The 20,609-nt window shown below is 35.2% G+C and overlaps 2 protein-coding genes across 2 annotated transcripts; one reads left to right on the top strand and one right to left on the bottom strand.

The window, feature by feature from the left end:
- Positions 1 to 1,503: 1,503 nt before the first annotated feature.
- On the bottom strand, positions 1,504 to 5,718 carry LOC127251864 (auxin transporter-like protein 2). Its single transcript, XM_051275775.1, has 9 exons — positions 5,195 to 5,718; positions 4,813 to 5,031; positions 4,549 to 4,734; positions 4,350 to 4,462; positions 4,045 to 4,228; positions 3,837 to 3,934; positions 3,040 to 3,247; positions 2,678 to 2,935; positions 1,504 to 2,107 (listed from the first exon to the last, which is right to left on the bottom strand). Exons 2-9 carry the CDS (start codon positions 4,990 to 4,992, stop codon positions 1,877 to 1,879), a joined length of 1,458 nt encoding a protein of 485 aa, XP_051131732.1. The 5' UTR covers positions 4,993 to 5,031; positions 5,195 to 5,718; the 3' UTR covers positions 1,504 to 1,876.
- A 9,978-nt stretch (positions 5,719 to 15,696) lies between these two features.
- On the top strand, positions 15,697 to 18,497 carry LOC127251952 (glycerol-3-phosphate 2-O-acyltransferase 6). The gene is made up of 2 exons (XM_051275921.1): positions 15,697 to 16,413; positions 17,292 to 18,497. Exons 1-2 carry the CDS (start codon positions 15,778 to 15,780, stop codon positions 18,201 to 18,203), a joined length of 1,548 nt encoding a protein of 515 aa, XP_051131878.1. The 5' UTR covers positions 15,697 to 15,777; the 3' UTR covers positions 18,204 to 18,497.
- Positions 18,498 to 20,609: the final 2,112 nt, after the last annotated feature.

The raw sequence follows: 20,609 nt of genomic DNA, 5'->3' as shown, positions 1-20,609 counted from the left end.
AAGAATGAGCAAATGGGACACACAGGTTTTAAATCTTTGCCCCTAAATCATTACAATATCTGACCAAAAGTCAGGTTGGATTTAGAAAGCAACAAAAAATACACGCCAAGTAACTAACTATAAGGCGGCTATACACACACTGCTTTCTTTATGTTATTCCCATTATCATACGTATATCCATCCATTGGTGGAGTATTATCTTTTTTATATATAATGAAATTTTGGGCTATGAATCATGGGCCGGGCCCAATATCAATAAATGAGTGAATTATTGGGCTTATTATGATTTTAATAATGGGTGTATGGATGAGGCTAAATAGAGAGAGATGGAGATCTTTGAGTAGAAGCTACAGAAAAAAATGCAGTAATTGTCTAAACTCTAAAGACGGTGTGCAAGAAACAATAAGCAATCCAATTATTTTATTTTATATTTTATTCAGAAGTTAAATAAATAGGGTCGGTTTATTAATTGGTCTGACAATCATGCATACACATTGCACACCACTAGCCAATAGTTAATCAGTTGAACAGCATTGCAAATCTTTATACATTTGTAATAATGATACATGATGAGGAAGATCTATTACACACTTTGTCCAACGATATATATATATCATTAAACCCCGGAAGTGACATGATTCAGTAACATGCTCCTTTTTTGTTTGAATAAAAGTAATCCAGTTTTTACTCACTTTCCAACCCATGTGTGAGGTTTAAATTAAGTGCGTACACACTCACAGTCTAGAGTTAATTTACAGTTGGAAATTAAATCTGAAAGCTGAATTGAGCGATCACATGTATGAGTATGACGACGATGGAGGTTGTCAGCTTCGATATATATATATTTAGTCCACCAAACTAATTATTTCAAGATTTGGTGTTGATGAAGCAAAGGGTAACTAATTAAGCCTTCCCACACCCACATACAAATTGAATCAATTATAAATTGTGCCTTAGTTTGTTACACAAGTAATCTCCAAATCTTTTTACAATTAGTCACCAGCTAAGCTAGCACATGTAACACGATTATATATATATATATATATATCTATATAAATCTGTGAATTATGATCAACGCGGGTTTCCTTAAAATTTATTTTCAGTCAAATGCTTACAAACTTAATTCATACTCGACTGACTACTTAATAAATTAAAATCAATTTAAACATTTATATATACAAGAAATTCGTTACATAACTCAGAATCAGATCAAATTCATATTAGAGGTAGAGGGGCAGACAAGAGTTCAGGTTCAATGCATCTTCATCAGACCTGACGTATGTAATAAATGAGAGTGAGAGGGGTGACACGTGACAACCAGCGGCCCACACGTGCAGGGTCATGTGAGTGGGCCAGCCACATGACAGAATCTTTGGTCCAAATTAGCCATTAAATAATTTGGTTCACCACATACATTTAATTGCTCTATTATTTCAAATTAATATTCCTTCTCAAACAATCAATCACGCCAATATACAAATTCATTAAAAAAAAAGGGCAATAAAGATAAAAAGCATGATATGCTAACTTGCATTGATTGATTTCAATTAATTTAGCTCCATGCTTCAACAAGCAAAGGGAACCAACAACAAATCACATTCACAACTCTAATAATAATGCTCGCCTAACAATTTTTAAATTAAAAAAAAAAAAACCTCTTTTTTCTTTTTTTGGTCTTAAAAAAGAAAATATATATATATAATATATGAAAACCACACAATCGGAAGCAAACGCAAATAATGCAACTATTTTATATTACAAAAAAAAAAAATAGAAGGTAGAAAGATGAAGAGAAAAATAAAAAAAGCTATTATTAGTAAACTGATGTTGTTTCTGGCCTGTGATGAAAATAGTAACCACCCTCGTGGTCGTCGGATCAATGGTGAGGTGGCGGCGCAGCAGCCGTTGGATGCGTAGGAGGCGGCGGCTTGCATTGATAGCACTTGGCGAAGAGGCCAAAGGTGTCGACTTGCTTCACGAAATTGGTGAGGCTTGCCCACCCGCCAAACCCGAACCCGACTACAAAGATCCATATCACCACAAAGGCGTTCAGGACATACATCGCCGTCCAGCTCGGCATGAAGAATGGAGGCTTCTCTGCAGCATTCTGCCAGACATACATATGTATACATTAATAAAAATATTATTATTATTATTATTTACTCCTACGTTAATTTTATTACAGAATGGGAAACGAATACAAGTTGGATAATTAACTATATGGTCTATATTGACAGTGACTTTCCACCTATCTATCGCTGTCTTTATCTCGATTTTCAGAATCACTGCATGTGTATACTACCCTTCATTCCTTCCCTTTTTGGTTTTTAATATATAAATAAATAAATAAAAATGATGCTTTCCTTTCGTTCCAAAAAGTCAAAGCAATGCAGCAGTGGGGTTGAATTAGTTACTGAATTCTGACAAAGTAGTTTCATATAAAAAATGAATTTGCGCATTCATGTGGATATAGGGAGGGAGGGCATGTGACAAGATCCCATTTCTGAACATTTGCAATTAATGTGGGGGGACTAATTTTTTTGAACCCAATTGATGTGCTGCTACTAATATTGCCTTGCCGTATTCACTGAACTTGCATTATTGATGAATAATAGAAATAAAAATAAAAAAATGGAAAAGGTGGGTTTAATTTAATATACTGTAACTAATTAATTACCTGACGAGCAGAGGCTTTCCGGTAAGTGAGCATATGGGCCAAGGCGGGAATGATATAGACAGTGAAGCTGACGAGAAGGGCGCCGACGGCGGAATTGATGGGCCCGAAGAAGGGGAAGATAATGGCGAGGAACCATATGGGAATGACCACCGGCAGCCTCGCCAGTGCCCTCACGCATATGCTTCGAGTGTCGTGCATTCCGATCACTTTCTCCCACACAAAGTACAGCGGAGTGCATGCGAATCCAAATGTAATAAACTGCAAATCAAATTCTAGGTCAACTGCCTCCTCACTCACTTTTAATTAATTAATTAGATTTAATCATTACTGGAATGGATGAGAAATCGACGACGATGACGCACCTGGTGGATGAGCATGAGGATGACGGCGGCGTCGCGCCAGCCGGACTTGGGGAGGAGGGAGAAGGCGTTGGCGTGGTTGAGGAGCTGATCGCCGAACGCCCAGTAGACGGCGGTCGCCGACGGCAGGGTTAATGTGAAAACATACAGCGTGGCCAATAAGTATATATACTTGAACTTCTGTGGTTTCCACATGGCATGCATTATTTCCCTGTTCGTGTAAATTTCATTTGTTACCGCCAGTGAAACAAAATTAAAGAAACTTTTTTTTATCTCCAGATCACACAATTCGAAATTACGATGATACATACAGACATACATAAACATACACGATAAAGCAGCAGCATGATGGATGGAAGCATTTATTGACAAGAATCTAACTATTACGGTATTCCTTTCATTACATGTGGGGAAAGATATTGGGCAATTATTGGGTAGCCTGGCTGGCTGGCTGCCTTCTACTTTTTAGATGATGGGCAGTAGGCACCAAAATGTTCTTCAATTCAATGACATGAATACCCTTTGAAATAAATACTACAAATCACACATTCACCACACTACCTTTACTTTGTTATTTGGTAACAGATGATAGAGAGGAGTGAAAAAGAATGGACTTCACTGTTCTTTTCTACAGTTTTTTTTGTTTTTAATAATAATTTTATTCCCCAAATAGAGAAAAAGAAAGGCTATTTCTATCATTCTTAACTAGGCCGGCAAAAGCTGCAAATAGAAGCTTTAAAGAAGAAGAGGAAGAAGAAAGAAGAGACTGTATAAAAACTTAAAATTGGTTATTAACATACACTGTGACAGCATGTCCACCAAATGTGTAGAGAATATTGGTAGCGCCGGTGAAGTAGAGCACTAGCTTTTTTGGACCAGAGTGCTGCACACCTTCAACCTAAAAAACAAAACAAGAACAAGTTATGATCCCATCCAATATAGGGGGTGAGGAGGATTGTATGTATGATTATTATTGGTATTATGATTTGGAGAGGAACCGAACTGTACCTGGCCATGAGCAAGAGCAGCTATGGTCAAGTACCAGGCGGTGTAGGTGGTCATCCCGAGCCCCAAAAAGGACCAGATTCTGTAGTTGTGAAAGGAGGGGATGAACACAGTGGTGGCACAGCAAGCTCCAAATATGTACGTCCATGTCCTTTTGTCCAAGTGGTCATTTATGTAGTATATATTGCTGCAAGTAGGTAGGGTACGTGATGTTACGAATAGTTCCTTCTTGAAGAGTAAAAACGCAGCAGATATGTATGGAGAGGAATGAATTGCAGCAATCAATGATGGATGAATGGATGGATCACCTGGCACAGGCTATGAGTTGGATGACAGATCCAAATAGAAGGAATGTGCAGTTGAATGCCAGTCCTGCTGCTTTCCAGTATGGCCCAAGTAACCCGTCCAGCACTTCGAACCACTGCACCACAACACGAATTTGGATTTGAATTTGATCGATGACCTAATAATGTTTTAATCTTGTTGAGAGATCGATGATGAACTGACCTGAATGACGTGATTTTTGAAGCTGACGCCTTCTTTCTCCTTGCGACTTCGATACTCGACGTATAGAACACTGATAAGGTACGCTGTCCAGCTGCCGAGCAATCCGTAGAAAATTTGGAAGACGATTCCAGAGAGCATTCCAAGTTGTGAAAAAGAATAGGGAAGTGTCAGCAACACTTGCGCAACCTGCAGAGCGGAATTAAAATTAACACGTTAATGGCGACTAGTTGAAGGGATGAATTAAATGTATGGATGGGATCGTACTTGATTGGAGGAGCAGCTGAACCAGGCGTCCCAGGCGGAGCCGCCGTGCCAGAGGGCGTTTTTCAGGCTGAAAAAGGAGTGGTCCTCGGCGGCGACATCCTCCTCCTTGCCGCCGCTGTCGCGTTCGGTTTCATTGAAGTTGGAGACAATGGCTTCTTCTGCTTGCTTTTCACCCAACATTGTCTTCGATTTTCGCTACTCGAAGGAATTATGGCAGATCTGCCAACACCACAGTGAAAAAAAGATAAGAAAATAACCAACACAAAAGACAGCCAATGAGACAAAAACCAAGAAAAAGAATTCTCAGATCCAAAGCAAAAACTTCCAACCAGCACAAACAACAAAACAATCCCAAATTTCACTTTACGAAAATCTTGAATACCTTACTACGGTTTGATGAGTCCTTTTCTAAAACCCAGATCGATCCCAGATCACTAAACCACCCAGCAAGTTAATATTTAAGCAATCGCTTGCTTGATTGATCCAAGTCCGGGTATATGTGACCCACCCCCACTAAGACCAAGTATGGCTAGAAAAAGGCACCAGGGATTTGATTAATGGACAGTCGCAGCAGAGGTAGAGGTGGAGGTGGAGGTGGAGGTAGAGGTAAAGGTCAAGACAGAAACTAGTAGGAAGGAACCTGCAATTGAATTAAATGCTAGGCCACAAATCGTTATTGCATTGAGCAGAGCTATATAGTGAGTGTGTGGGAAAATCTCTCTGCAGCTGCGGCTGGAAGGCGGCGAGAGGGCCTAAAAAGCACCAAACTCTGGCCTGAAAAATGAAAGCAGAGCTCTTATAAAAGCGTTTTGCAGAGGCCAAAAATGAGAATAAAAAGGAGTTATTGCAAAAGTGGGGAAAAGGGGACTTTCTGCTGCCGTGAAAGGAGCTCATCCATGTGTGTGTGTATATATAGATATATATATATATAGATAGATATAGGCGCATACATATACCTACACCATTGATTAAAATACACTACTCCTCCTAAACTTGTTGAAGAGGAGTGTGGATGGTTATTAATTACTATTGTTTTTAATTTTAGATTTCTCAATATTACTATAATTATTATTTATTCCCTTGCTCCACCACTGGTTTGTTTTCGACCTATAATTCTTGATTTACAGAACGGGAATCGAGAGATTTTTGCGATCTCATTCCATCGGACTTGTTTCTTCTATAGAATTCTGTACTGTCCTGTTTCCAATGCTTCGCTGAGATGATGAACAAGAAAGCTCTTCAAACATAGTGCCATGGAAATAAAAATAAGTAAATAGAATTACACGTAAGGAATCTGGTAAAGATGGGATGGATGTTGGGAGTGGTCAAAGCTATCAACTGTTGATTAAGATTTAAGTGCGCGTTTCACTCACACTCACAGTGGTTCGACTAGAGATGCGGCTGCCTTGCCTTGGCCTATCAAGTTACGGTACTTGTCGTTTCATTGCAATTTCTTGTCGTTTTGTTCGACGGAATATTATTGTTACAATTTTGTCCCATCACTCACTCATATATATATATATATGTATGTATTCAAGATTTCTTTCACATGAAAACACATAGCAATACATGAAAAAGGGGATTTCGATTTCATGGGCTCATTATGTGCCCTAATTTTGTGATTTGCTGCATAAAACATGCGTGTCAAGAAAACAAACACATGATTTATGTAAAATTCCAAAGGGAGTGAAGGTGCTGGTGGTGGTGCGAGGCAAGGATGATGATGAGGCTAGAAAATGTTGTGTAAATGGAAATAAATATGGGCAGACGTGAAAGAAAGTAATAATCACGTGTAGGCCTCCCACCAGACCCATAAACATTATTTCCAATCCCATTATTTCATTTTTTAAGCCAGTAATTTCGCATCCTTTTTCAGCCTGCACATTTTATTTCTACGAAAACGCACCAACTCAAAATATCTTTATCATAAAGTTGGGGTAAGATTCAGCAAAATATGAGAAAGCAAATCATGTTTTCAAAATGAGAAATCTGTCATATTATTATTATTTTTATATAAATAAATAAAGTGCAAGAGCGGAAAAACGGGGTTTGGCCGCCGTCGAAGACCAATCACAGTGGCTGAGGCCCACCCGCCACACCACACGCCATTTCAGTAACGCCTCCGTTTAACGGCGTTAGAGACACTCACGGAATCACTCATCTCGCTCTCTCCTTAGTCCCCTGAGACCAGACCAGTGAGACCCTTTTTGTGAGTGTAATGTGTATGTATGGATGGATGATCCACTCGTACTCGACAAGAGGCAATGGATGGAAACCTGGTAATAATAATTAAGGAGGAAGTGAAAATGAGTGTCACATTCAAGTTCAACTCAAATATTGGGACATGGAAATGTCCAACTTCACACGACTAATATTCCCCCATTCATTTGTATGTATCATGTCATATAATGCATCACCAATAATTCAGTCCACTAAGCAGCCAACATCGATCAACATTAACATTAGCATTAGCATTAGCATTAGCATTATTAAGCTTGAGAGAGACGAGTGAGTGGTACTATAGACACACACATATATATGCTATCTTATGTACAGCCCCAGCCCCAGCCCCAGTAATTAAAAGCAAAAGCTTGCTCATCCTCAGTAATTAATTAATTATAATATTAATTAATTAGTAAGCAACTTTATTAATGTTCTTTCCTAGCCTGCATTCCTTTTTCATCAATATTTATTCATTTCTTTTTCTTTTCTTACCACGCTTGCATGCTCTCTCTCTCTCTCTCTCTCTCTCTCTCTCTCACTCACACTTAGAGACCTTAGCTTTAAGCAACCACCCACCATTTCCTGGCTTTATTAAAAGAGGCTAGAATTGTTTTTATTGACCATCCTAACATTCAAACTTCTTACCTATTTCTGAGTGGCTTGATAATTTAAAAATGTTAGAAAGATATAGATATAGACTTTCTGGCTATTTTTATTTATTTTATTAGTGTAGGGTGAACTGTGAAGTAGTAGATATGTATGTGAATTGTTGCTTTTCGCATCAACGTGCACAATTAGAACAAGGAATCTTTTTAATTTGCTTGTTTTTATTTAAATCTGTGTAATGGATACCTAAGAGTACTAGGTAGCTAGCTAGCGAGCAACTTAGGTTTAATCAATTGGGCATGAGATGAGATGAGATGAGATGAGATATATAGTAAGGGGGAAGAAATAATAATAATAATAATAATAATAATAATAATAATAATAATAATAATAATAATAATAAACGAATTGAAAGCTCAGTTCAATGGCGGAAAATGCCCTTTTTTGAGTACCTATAGTCAATACAATGTGTGTTTAGTTATTTATATATTTTGGAGATGACACTGTATGTTTGAATTCCAAATAGTGATCTTTACCTTTGTATTATTTTTACTTTTAACTCAAGGGGTGTTAATTATTAATGACTACTTTTCAATTTTTGGCTAGCCTACACACACACACACATATATATATATATATATATAATTACTAAATTGGATTTAGTAAGATACATATATATTCGTGAGATGATAAAAATTTAAAATCAAAGATGCATGATGCGACATATGATACCTGAAGAAATTAGAAAGCTTTACAATAATTAGCAGCATAAGATGCCATACACGAAACGCGACGGGAATTAATTTAATTAACGGACACCGTACCTTATTACCATTATATTCTTTCTCTTTCTCTTTCTTTCTTTATATGATATTAAATATAATATTCCACCACATCATTATATTATATGCATACATATCTATCTCATACGAGAGCTATAAAGAGATGTCAATTTTCTTTTATTGTAAGGGAAAAGGAATAATTTACATATAGATGAGCATTAAATCAATGATAATGAATTTGAGGTTACGTTAGAGAATGATTGGTGGCGAAAGCATAAATTTAAACTTGTTAGGGATTCAATTTAATTCAATTCAATGTTATGCTTATGAATCATGAGGTTTAGGGTGTGTTAGTATGTCGATTTTAGATTTTGGGTTTTAATTTTTTAATAGTAAAAAATTGAATTTGAATAGTTGCTTAATGTGATATTTTGAATGTAAAATAAATTTGTAATATAATATAAAAAAGTAAATGTAATTATTTGATGTGATATTTTTTTTTAGAGAAAAAAAGAATTTGAATAGTAAAAATATATGGTAAATTCGTCTGGGCTGAGTGGTTCGTGGCATCCGCACAATTGAATAAATTAACGTCTATGAGGATTGGACATAACTATAGGAGCTGTCCTAAACAATATCCTTTCGATCTAGCAGTGCAATATTTGGCAGTGGCCACACTGCTATCATATATGTTCCCCATGTACGTATTTTCTTTTAACAAATTAATGAGGCATGCCTCCATTCAATATAATCACAACGAGCTCACGAGACTATTGTTGTGTGTGTGTTCGATCATCATCCCATCAGCATGATGACAACACCAAAATAATGAAAACAAAGAATTGAATAATGAGAGAAAGTTAAAGAATTGAATTTGAAACGAATTATCATAAGGTGAGTTGCTTATCTTTTATTTGTTTGTTCGATCCTTTTATAGAAAAATATATTATGTATATATGCACATATGTATGATTGTATTTAGGGAACTTTTTCTTATGGGCACTCTTTAGAATCTTACTGATTGCTTGTCGGGTGGATAAAAAGAAAAGAAAAGAAAATTTGGGAAATTGCTTAAATATATATATATATATGTCTGTATGATTGAATATTGGCATGTCACACACACATATATCTATTCATCTTTATAAGAAATTAATACTAAACAAAGTAGACTAATTAATGATTACCTTTCATTTTATTAGCTAGCATATACACACATATGTCACTATAAATATGTAGCTATATGTACAGCCATACACACAATAAATATATATATATATATATACATACTCCATATAATTAATTTATTGTTGTTTAAATAATTAAAGTGGAAAATGATACCGTATAATAATCCACAGCCTGGACATGAAAACTATATATATAGTGTATATATGTACAGGGCAGTAGCGGCGGCAGCCATGTCTATAGTGTCCGAATTGACCGGCCAGTGAGCGGAGGTGCCGGTGGCCGACAGTGGCTGTTCGTTTCGGAATTCAGCAATAATATAATTAATTTCATTAAATTATAAGGTTAATTGAATTAAGTGAAATCCACTTGCGTAATCTTCTGATCGAGGGCCTGTAAATTAACTGATATATATTAATTCTGGTTACACTGATTTAATGTGTATAAATAATTAATTCCCAGCTAGCTATTGTGCAATATGTAGTAGTAGTATATTATAAGCCTTGTGGTTTGACTTTTTTTGCGAGTGTCTCGATATCTCTCTTAGTTATTTAATTAATTGCATGGATTATATTTGGTCGAGATCTTATTTGCTTTCCAGGTCCTGTCTGGGTATTCGTGCCTTTCAGGATCTTCCACAAATTATTAATTAAACAATTCACCACTCTTGGATGGATGGAGATCGAATTTCGTTGAATTGATGGTTCGAGCTCTACCATAAAATATATACATATATATATATATATTATTTATGTGTTTTTCCACTGAATCAATATATGAGTTTGATTATACGAGGGAGGAGCTAATGTGGTCCGCAACGGACAGCACATGACTTCATCATTCTTGACTTTGTTGCAACAAAAGTTTATTGGGAGGATTTTCAACACATAGAGATAGATAGATAGATAGATAGATAGATAGATAGATGGATCATGTAAGTAGAAGTAACACCAACACCAACACCAACAAACAAACAAAAAAAAAAAATAATAAATAAAAATTATACATATGTATAGCCAATTCATGCATAAATGCTTTTTTATTTTCTGCCATATATATATATATATAATCGTTGAAATTTAGGGGAACATGAATATGAATATGAATACGAATATGAATAAGATGCTTACTACTATTGAAACCAACAGGCACAATACAATAAATTCAGTGGACACTATACATCCCAATCTCTCCAAGAATATGCAATATAATGAATTTTTATATAAAATATGTTGAATAAAATACATACGCAAATTAAAATTTTAAAATATTTATAAGGTTATCTCTATGTATTCATTTCGTGCAATATATGAATACTTGTATATGAGATACTAATTAAAATAAATAAAATGTTGAATGATGTTATTATTCTTTTACTAAATTATTATTTAATTTATATGCTAACTATAACTATTAAAGCAATTGATTTAAGTGTAAAAATATTGAGTTTGACCACACTACTGTAGACTCTCTCTCATGAACTGCTGACTGCTGAGGGCATCTCTGATAGAATAACTTAAAAGTTGACTTTGTAAAGTTCCGCTGACTGAATAACTGCCATGGTAATAAATGCCTGTTCTTAACATTTCATTACTTTATAGAATTTGTCGATCGAGGCATGCAAAATTTGCACAAGAAGAAGAAGATGAAAGGAAAAAGATACTGTCAGATGCCCGACTTTGGGGGCACAATGTCATGTGAGATGCATATATATATATATAATATAATATAATATATTTATATATTTATGTGATTAATACATGATATGCATATATTGGTCCAACATATATAGTTTCTAATTGAAAATTCCAACTAATTCTGTACATATATATACGTGACACAAAAATAATTAAGCAGTGAAATTAATTACATAACATGCAATAATCACTAATATGATACGCAATTATAATCTTCACATGGGCATATATAGCCGTTGAGATATAAATCTTGTTTGTAAGCTGCACCATGTGTAAGATCAGTTATAACATGAGCAATTAATTATATTTAAACGGTTAATATCCATTTTTAATTATTGGTTAAAGCCATGCATATATCCTTCAATCATCGTATTATATATATATATATATATGGTGATGCGTTTTCAACTCGATCTCTAGTAGTGAAAATTTGAAAATAGGGTTTGTTATAGATCAATGATGAGACAGCTGCTAATTCATTATCTAAGCCTGTGCTGCTGCTCATCACTAAAAAAAGTCGCTTTAATTAGTGTATTAATTAATTAAAATAAATCACTCACATATTATTAGTATATTTAATTAATTAATTAATTAATTTCCACAGTTATTGTATCATCATTGCAGCCTGCACACTTAGCTTATTAAATAGACGAGTGATGAGTACCGATAGACAATGTCCCTAACAAGTAGCTATTAATTATTAATCCCTTATCTGGCTAGTCACTTGAATGAATTAATAATCAATAATAATAAAAATAACACTTACAATAATTATATATAATAATTCAGTCAGTCATATCATTCAGGCTTTTAAGTTAATTCAAAGAGTGGTACTATTGATACACATCACAACAATAATTTCTTGGCCAACATAACATTAATATATACTCCCCTCGTCTCAATCCAATATTCTTATTTATTATTTTTGTCGATCTCAAACAATAGTGTTATTTTCATAAATAATTATATTATCATAAAATTATCTCTATTTTTTTATTTTTATTACACAATTGCTACTAATTTTTACACTAATACACTTACAAGGACAAATTTTTTTTTATTTATACTTTTTACCAACTACCAATATAATATCAATATTTTTTAAATATCGTGTAAACCCAATATCTAATTATCCATATTAATTTGTATTAATATTACTGACTGAGTGACAGAAAGACAGCCCTCGCTGAAACATATATAGACAAACACCCCCACAAAAGTATTTCTCACATATATGTCTATCATTCAAACTGCTGCAATTATCTTAATATGTATGTATCTATGTGTGTTATGTCTTATTTATTTTTATTTGTATTTGTGGGATTCACAGCATCTGTTTGTGTTTCTGAACTAGTACTGTAGTTGTATTGTTGTAGTGTAGTGTGTGTGTTTCCTTCTCTGGACAGTAATGTCTGAAATGCAGTCAAACAGTGGCTATGTCTGTGGGCCCTATGAATATAATGGGCTGGAGCATATGTGGTAGGAAGTGATTTGGGCCCACATTGGATAAAGGAAATGGGGCCCATCACTAAATCGTATGGAACCCTACAGATTAGCCCAAAAGCGTGTTTCGGTTTCTCATTAGCTGTAATGGGCCAGCCCAATCTCTTGTCCGAGGGCCCATTTCACACTCTAGTCTTTTCTTGCATTGATTATCACAATTAGTACTAGGTTCAATTGAAAATAATTTTATGCAGGGAAAAATAAAAAGGCGGAAAATATTAATCAATTATTTTGTTTAAGCGATAAATAATTGGAGGAATTTTTATGGTGAGAATTGACGTGGTATTTAATGAAGATTGAGGAGTGAGTGGTGGCTATTGAGAGAAGACAGACAGACATCCCAGGAAGTGGCCCTCGTGCGTGTCACGTGCTCCAGTTTTTAAGACACAGAACAGCACACCCACCTTTGCAGTTGTAAGAATTAAGACTGAGAGGGCAGCTAACCTTTTACCATACATACAATGATGCAATAAAACTTGGTGCTTTGAACCATAACCCTTGTTTTTAAAAATAAATCTTTGGGGGGGGGGGGGTGTTTAGATAAGGACAAAAACTAAATAATGGCAAGGAAAAAGGGTATACCACTCGATAATCAACTGAAAATAATTTATAAATTAATCAACATATAATTTAGTGTTAAAAGAATATCGTGATATAGATGTTAATTGTAAGTATATAAGTTGTAATGAGGAGTGTGTGGGTGGAAGGAATATAAATGAGGATGTGTATTAATTTGGTTGGAGAGGAGTCAGATGTCATGTCAGTAGTCATAGCCACAATTGACAAAAGATTCTTGTCACTTATCTTGCAATAAGTTTCTGGGATTTGGTTTGATTTTTTGTGTCCCCCACACCACAAGAATAAACCAACCCACCCTCTTCCTATCCTATATATGAAAAAGTAGTATTTTTTGGAGGTCCATATTCCTTTCTTGGGCTAGCCCATTACAACACCGGCCCACATAAACGATTTCAAACAGCCCTCCAAATGCAGAATATCAATTATGTTTATTTTTATAAAACATAGAGTACAAACTATTTATTTATTTATATTTGAACTATCATATATGTTTTTTGAAATATCATATTAAATACAGATTTAAATATTTTTAAAAATTACTTTATTCTAAAAATGATTTAGAAGCCTTGAATCACGAGAAGAGACCCTAAAATATCGATAGCATGCATTATTATATTATATGAAAGTCGTGTGATGTATGTGAGGTGTGAGTTGAATTAGTTGTTGTGAATTGGGTGTGGAGTCCCAATCAGCAATAAATGCTGCTGCATTATATTACTAGTTTTTTGTCACAATACAATAAATATATATACAATTACGCAAATAGATTAATGTATTTTAATTAGCTACTTTGCATCACCTAAAAGCGTCACGCACAATCATATTTTAAAATATGTCACTATAAATAACTATAACTACAACTACTTAATTTCTTTCTTATGGTCTAACCAATTTTGAAGAATATCTGCACCACACATACATACATACATTCATTCATTCATACGTATACATAAATTAATAGCTTATATAACCTCAATTGCATTTATATAATAAATCCTCAATCTGTTTTTTTAATACTATATTATTATACCACTACTATACACCCTACCATTCTCACCAACACCCCTTTAATATTTTGACTCGGGGCGTTACGTTAATATAATTCTTCTTCATATAAATATTGTTTACGTTAAGAAACTAATTAATATGATCTTCAAATTAAGAAAAAGAAAAAGGAAAGAAAAAAGTGGAGAAAAAAATAAAATAATAAAGTAGTAAACTTTAATCACAAATTACACGAGAATTTTAGTTTTATTGCTTTCTACAAGTTAACTCTTCCTTGAAGATCAAGACAAGGGAAGGGGATTCACATATCTAACCCTTTGAAAGCTTACACCCACAAAGACACATAATTTACTTGGTTAATTAAATTAATACTTTTGGTATATTTTATATATATTATACTATTGACTTGAAATAGCAAAGGAATTAAAAAAAAAAAAAAAGAAATAATTAATCTAAGAATGGGCCTTTAATTTGTTGGCTGAGAATACGCTTATTTTATCTTGGCTATATATGTACTTAGCTAGATAGGCTTAGAAATTAAATCAGCCACCTTACATTATATAGTACACACAATTTAATTTCTTCCCCACCATTATAAGCTTACTTAAGTTATAAATAATTGGACGATTTATTGTTCTGATTATAATTAAAAATATCTCTCCCTCTCAATATCTATTGAAAGACTCTTGTAAAAGTTAAATGGCTAGCGTTGGACAAATATAGAACGGTGAAATACAGTTTTCTCCTTTTGCATGGAAACATGTTGGTGAAAAAGTAGCAAGAGTGAAGCTTTGTAATTAAGTTCCTAGTAATTATTTTATTAAACAATTGTCAGCAGCAGTTGAATTAATCAAAATTATAGTGCATAGATATATATATATATGTATGTGAGTGATTGAGTTAGCCTGATTAAGATTTAAGCCGAAGCCATAATGGCGCGGCTACGGCTACAGCTGCAGCTACGGCGGCGCCATCCAATAAACTAAAACTAAAACTAAAAAAGTAGGCTTATTATTGAATGTTATAACAAGCATGGACGGCATTCAACTACTGGGACCCACGCTTCAATGTGCATTTATTTCTCGCAAGCTCCCGGGACCTGCGTAACACCTGGCTAATCTAAGGCGTTGCTGCACTGATCTGGCACTACGGTCCTGGGTGGTTGCAAGAATAGTTGAAGCAATAATATTAATTAATTAATTTATTACCACATCTCCATCTCTGGACTCCACCTCTCTCTCTCTCCTCTGTTTCAACCACATAATCAATCGCATAAGATTTTCGTTGCCGATGGTTTCTTTTTATACCCCTCGACCTCTCTCTTCCATTTAAGCCCCCACCCGATCCCTTCTCAGATTGAAATTACATCTTAGGAGCCCAACAGAATGGCCGGCGGCCGGAGAAATAAGTTCGAGCCCATCGGAAAATGCAGCACGGAGGGGCGGTCGAAGCAGACTGTGGCGGCTGACCTCGACGGAACTCTGCTGGTCTCGAACAGCGCGTTTCCTTACTTCATGCTTGTCGCCTTGGAGGCAGGCAGCATTCTCCGAGCCTTGCTGCTTCTATCGTCAGTCCCATTCCTCTACATCTTCTACATACTCATCTCCGAGTCTCTGGCAATCAAAACCCTGATTTTCATCGCCTTCTCCGGCCTCAAAATCCGGGACATAGAGATCGTGGCCAGGTCGGTGCTGCCCAAATTCTACGCGGAGGACGTGCATCCAGATGCCTGGAAAGTGTTCAATTCCTTCGGGAAGAGGTACATCGTCACTGCCTGCCCTAGGATCATCGCCGAGCATTTTGCCCGGACGTATCTGGGGGCGGATAAGGTTCTGGGCACGGAGTTGGCGGTGACGGCGTCGGGCCGGGCCACGGGGTTCGTGAAGAAGCCCGGCGTGCTCATTGGCGAGAATAAGAGAAGGGCGATTGTGAACGAATTTGGGGGTGAGAATAATTACATGCCTCCTGATGTTGGGCTGGGCGATAGAGACACTGATCACGCCTTCATGTCGGTCTGTAAGGTACCATAATAACCATACATAACCCTAATACGTAATTAATTAATTCTCTAGCTAGCTAGTTATTATGTTTAGATATTTATATTATGATTTGGTGTTTTTAATTAATTAGGTTTTTAAGAGAGTGCATGATTTGGTTACGTACGTACGACCACTTAGAATAAATATATATTTATGTATATATAGGTGGTAGGTAGTTCTGATATTATCCTAGTTGCAAATTTCTCATGCTAGCTGGTGGTTGTGGAAATTTACCAGCAGAATGCTTTCTTCGTGATCTTCTCTGACTCGTTATATTTGGCCTTCTTTAATAAAAGTAACTGCATATAGATATTATAATGTGTGAATTTTGAAATGTGTGTGTGTGTGTGTGCATGATGATATATTTGAAGGTGCATGAATTGGAGTTGTCGATCTGTGGTGCCGGGGTAGGTAAATCGAGAATTTTCTTGATCAAGAAAGTCCCAAACCAGAAGCTAGCTAGCCACACACTATTTATTTTTGCATCCACATAAACTTAAATACAATGTGTGGGTGAGGTGAGGTCTACTCCAAATGGATCTACTGTCCACATGGTTGATAGGTGGCTGCGTTTATTATTCACAGTTAGGCAATTCTTGATTGCCTTAACTGAACGTAGTTCGGGATATATATTCATCTTATTTAATAATTTCCACTACCCCCATGTTCTTCTATTAATTCCCTAACCAACCTCAACCCCTTGCAATAAATAGGACACACGTTGGGTTGGGTGGGGTGGGGGGAATAAATTAAATCATTATCGATTAAATCGGCCATTAATCACTATCATCATTATCACATATAATCAAAACAGTAATTTAGCTTGGATCTAATTGATCAATATCTGATTATGGGTGCAGGAGGGATACATGGTGCCAAGATCAAGAAAAACAGAAGCCCTCCCAAGAAACAAGCTTCTATCCCCAATAATTTTCCACGAGGGGCGTCTGGTCCAAAGGCCCACTCCCATTGTTGCATTAGTGACATTCTTGTGGATGCCCATCGGCATCATTTTGTCAATAATCAGAGTGTATCTCAACATTCCATTGCCTGAAAGAATTGTACGTTACACCTACATGCTTCTCGGAATCAAACTCATCGTCAAGGGCAACCCTCCGCCGCCGCCCAAGGCCGGCAACGGAGGCGTCCTGTTCGTCTGCAACCACCGCACCGTGCTCGACCCCGTCGTCACGGCGGTGGCCCTAGGCCGGAAAATCAGCTGCGTGACGTACAGCATCAGTAAATTCTCCGAACTGATTTCGCCGATCAAGGCGGTGGCTCTGTCGAGGGAGAGGGAGAAAGACGCGGCGAACATAAAACGGCTGCTGGAAGAAGGCGACCTGGTGATATGCCCGGAAGGGACGACTTGCAGAGAGCCGTTCTTGCTGCGGTTCAGCGCGCTTTTTGCGGAGCTTAGCGACAGAATCGTGCCGGTGGCGATCAATACGAAACAAAGCGTGTTTTACGGGACGACGGCGCGAGGGCACAAGTTCTTGGACCCTTACTTCGTGTTCATGAACCCCCGGCCGACGTACGAGATCACGTTCTTGAATCAGCTGCCGCCGGAGTTCAGCGTGAGAGGGGGCAAATCGGCGATCGAGGTGGCCAATTATATACAGAGGGTGGTGGCGGGGACGCTAGGGTTTGAGTGCACCAACTTGACCAGAAAAGACAAGTACGCCATGATGGCCGGCACTGATGGCCGTGTCCGAGTGCTGCAGCCCAGGAAGCACCATGTCGGAGGAGGCGACTCCGATCAACAAAACAACTGAAACGATCGATTAAATCATTCCATTCATATACGTACTCAAATGGGAGGGATCGGAAATCGGATCGGAGGGGCTAGGGATATATATATATATATATGTGAAAGTGAATTTGTGACGACATATATATATTTATTATAATTATGATAATGATTAAGAATATTAATTAATGAATTAATTGGCCTAATTATCAACAATGGGAGGGAGGCCATTGCTAAGTATTTATTAATATTTAATTTTTCGATCATATATGTGGTGTTTCGTGGTAATAAAGAAATGGGGAGTGTACTCAGCTTGCCATTGGCATTGTGTTTTGTGGGTTCTATTTCAGGCCAATTTGAGAAGGTATTTATTAATGAGGGTTGGCAATATATATATAGACATTGCAATAATATCTAAAGGTGGAAGGAAGCATACGTACGATTGGGGTGTGGACTCCACTCCCACTCCCACATGAACGAAATCAATGAAATGCTTGTGGTGATGACAACTCACCAACGACTAGGATGGTCTATGTAAGTATCCACCACAATAATTCAATTCTTATATATATTATAGTTTTATTCAATTATTGATATAAAGATATATATATATATAGGTACAGTTTTTCTTTTCTTTGTTCTTTTTTAAGCCCTGATCCAGAAAATGGACTGTGTCCGCTCTGGATCGGGTCTTTTTCATGGTCCTACTCACTTGGATGGAAAGAAAAAAAAGGCAAAAAGTGGATAAACATTGTTTTTAATGAAAAAAAAATCACAATGATTATCCTTTAATTAGATGTAATAATTTTTAAACTATTTGTCAATCACAAAAAATCAGCCACAACTGCATATCATCATGACAGATTGACATAGGGCTTAATGGATGAAGGAAAACATAGTTGACCAATTGTGACTCAATCATTGAGAGGCCTTCAAATCGATTTTATTCAAATTGGATAATTAAATCGACCAATTTAGTTCAATCGACTTTGCAAACGGTTTTGGAAGATATTTCTTAACCTATGGCAAACGCCGCTAACTGTTGATTGGAAATTACTATTTTAATTTTTTGCACTTTTTTTTTTTTTTTTTTTCATTCTAATTCCAAATTATATACTCTTCTGTTATGCAAATGTGTGCTTATTTGATCATACACGAATTTTTATAAAAATTAATAATAATTGTTATTTTTTTATAGTAAAAAAAATACAAAAATATAATAATTTTTTACTTAAAAAACCGAGAATATTTTTCAATGACAACCCAAAAAGAAAGTAAATATAGATTTGAACGACCGAGGGGCTATAAGAATTAAGTCCGAATCATTGTTTGAGTTTTACTATTTTTTTGTTAATTTTTCACTATTAACAATATTTAAATTGATAGAATTTGATAATAAGTAATCATTAAAATATATTAACATGATGAACTTTTACCTTGTAAGAAAATAAAAATAAAAAGCATTTATAGTAAAAAAATAATTTTGGGTTCAATTTAGATAGAAATTTAAAAATTCTAAATTAAAAAGCATTTATATCATTTTATTTGTCTAAAAAAAATAAAATAAAATATACTACTATTTTTTGCTTATAATAAATATTTTTAGATACATTTTAATTTATATCTTTCAATCATTACATTTATTTACGAACATACCACGACTATTTATATATTCGATCTATTCAAAAAAAAAATAAAATTGTTTAAGTATATATATTTTTTGTAGACCTAAGGGGTAATATTTTTTTTTTTGATAATTAATATTTATTAATAATATTAAACTTATAAAGAGATGCATAAACCGAAAATAATGCTAAATCAAATTTAATGAACTATAATAATTGTTATTTATTTTTTAAAGTAAAAATTTAGTTCATTTATTATAAAAAAAAAATACACATACTTTCTTTATTTGGGCTTATTCGTACCCGGAACACATGTTTCGGTAGCTGAGATTGCGCAAAAATTCTATATTTTTATTTGTTTTATTTTAAAATATTGCAATTGACTATTTTACCCTCGTTTATTTCTTTATTTGGATTTTATTATTATTATTTATTTAATAATGGAGAGTTTTGCTTAAATATATTATGTGAGTTTTAAATAGAAACAAAAAGATATTGAAGTAGATGTTGAGGCTTGTCTGTAATGGAAATTTGGGAATTTTGTATGTATTTATATCTATAGATAGATAATACTTATAAAACTTTAGTTATATCTTTAAGATTTAGTGGAGGATTTCTTGAATTAGAAAATGAAGAATACTTTAAAATTAATTTTGAACGCAAAACAATTGGAGACTGATCTTGATTCTTCCGGGGCCAGGGACCTGCGTTTTTTCCTTTGCTTCTTTCCAATTGTATTAGTCCATCAATGGTCGTCGTATAAATTTTTTAATTTTTATTCTCCCAACTTGTCCAATACGATTATC

Source organism: Andrographis paniculata, unplaced genomic scaffold (assembly GCF_009805555.1).
Source record: "Andrographis paniculata isolate CXL003 unplaced genomic scaffold, ASM980555v1 Contig45END, whole genome shotgun sequence".
NCBI classification, from domain to species: domain Eukaryota; kingdom Viridiplantae; phylum Streptophyta; class Magnoliopsida; order Lamiales; family Acanthaceae; genus Andrographis; species Andrographis paniculata.
This window is presented reverse-complemented; position numbering and strand designations above follow the sequence as displayed.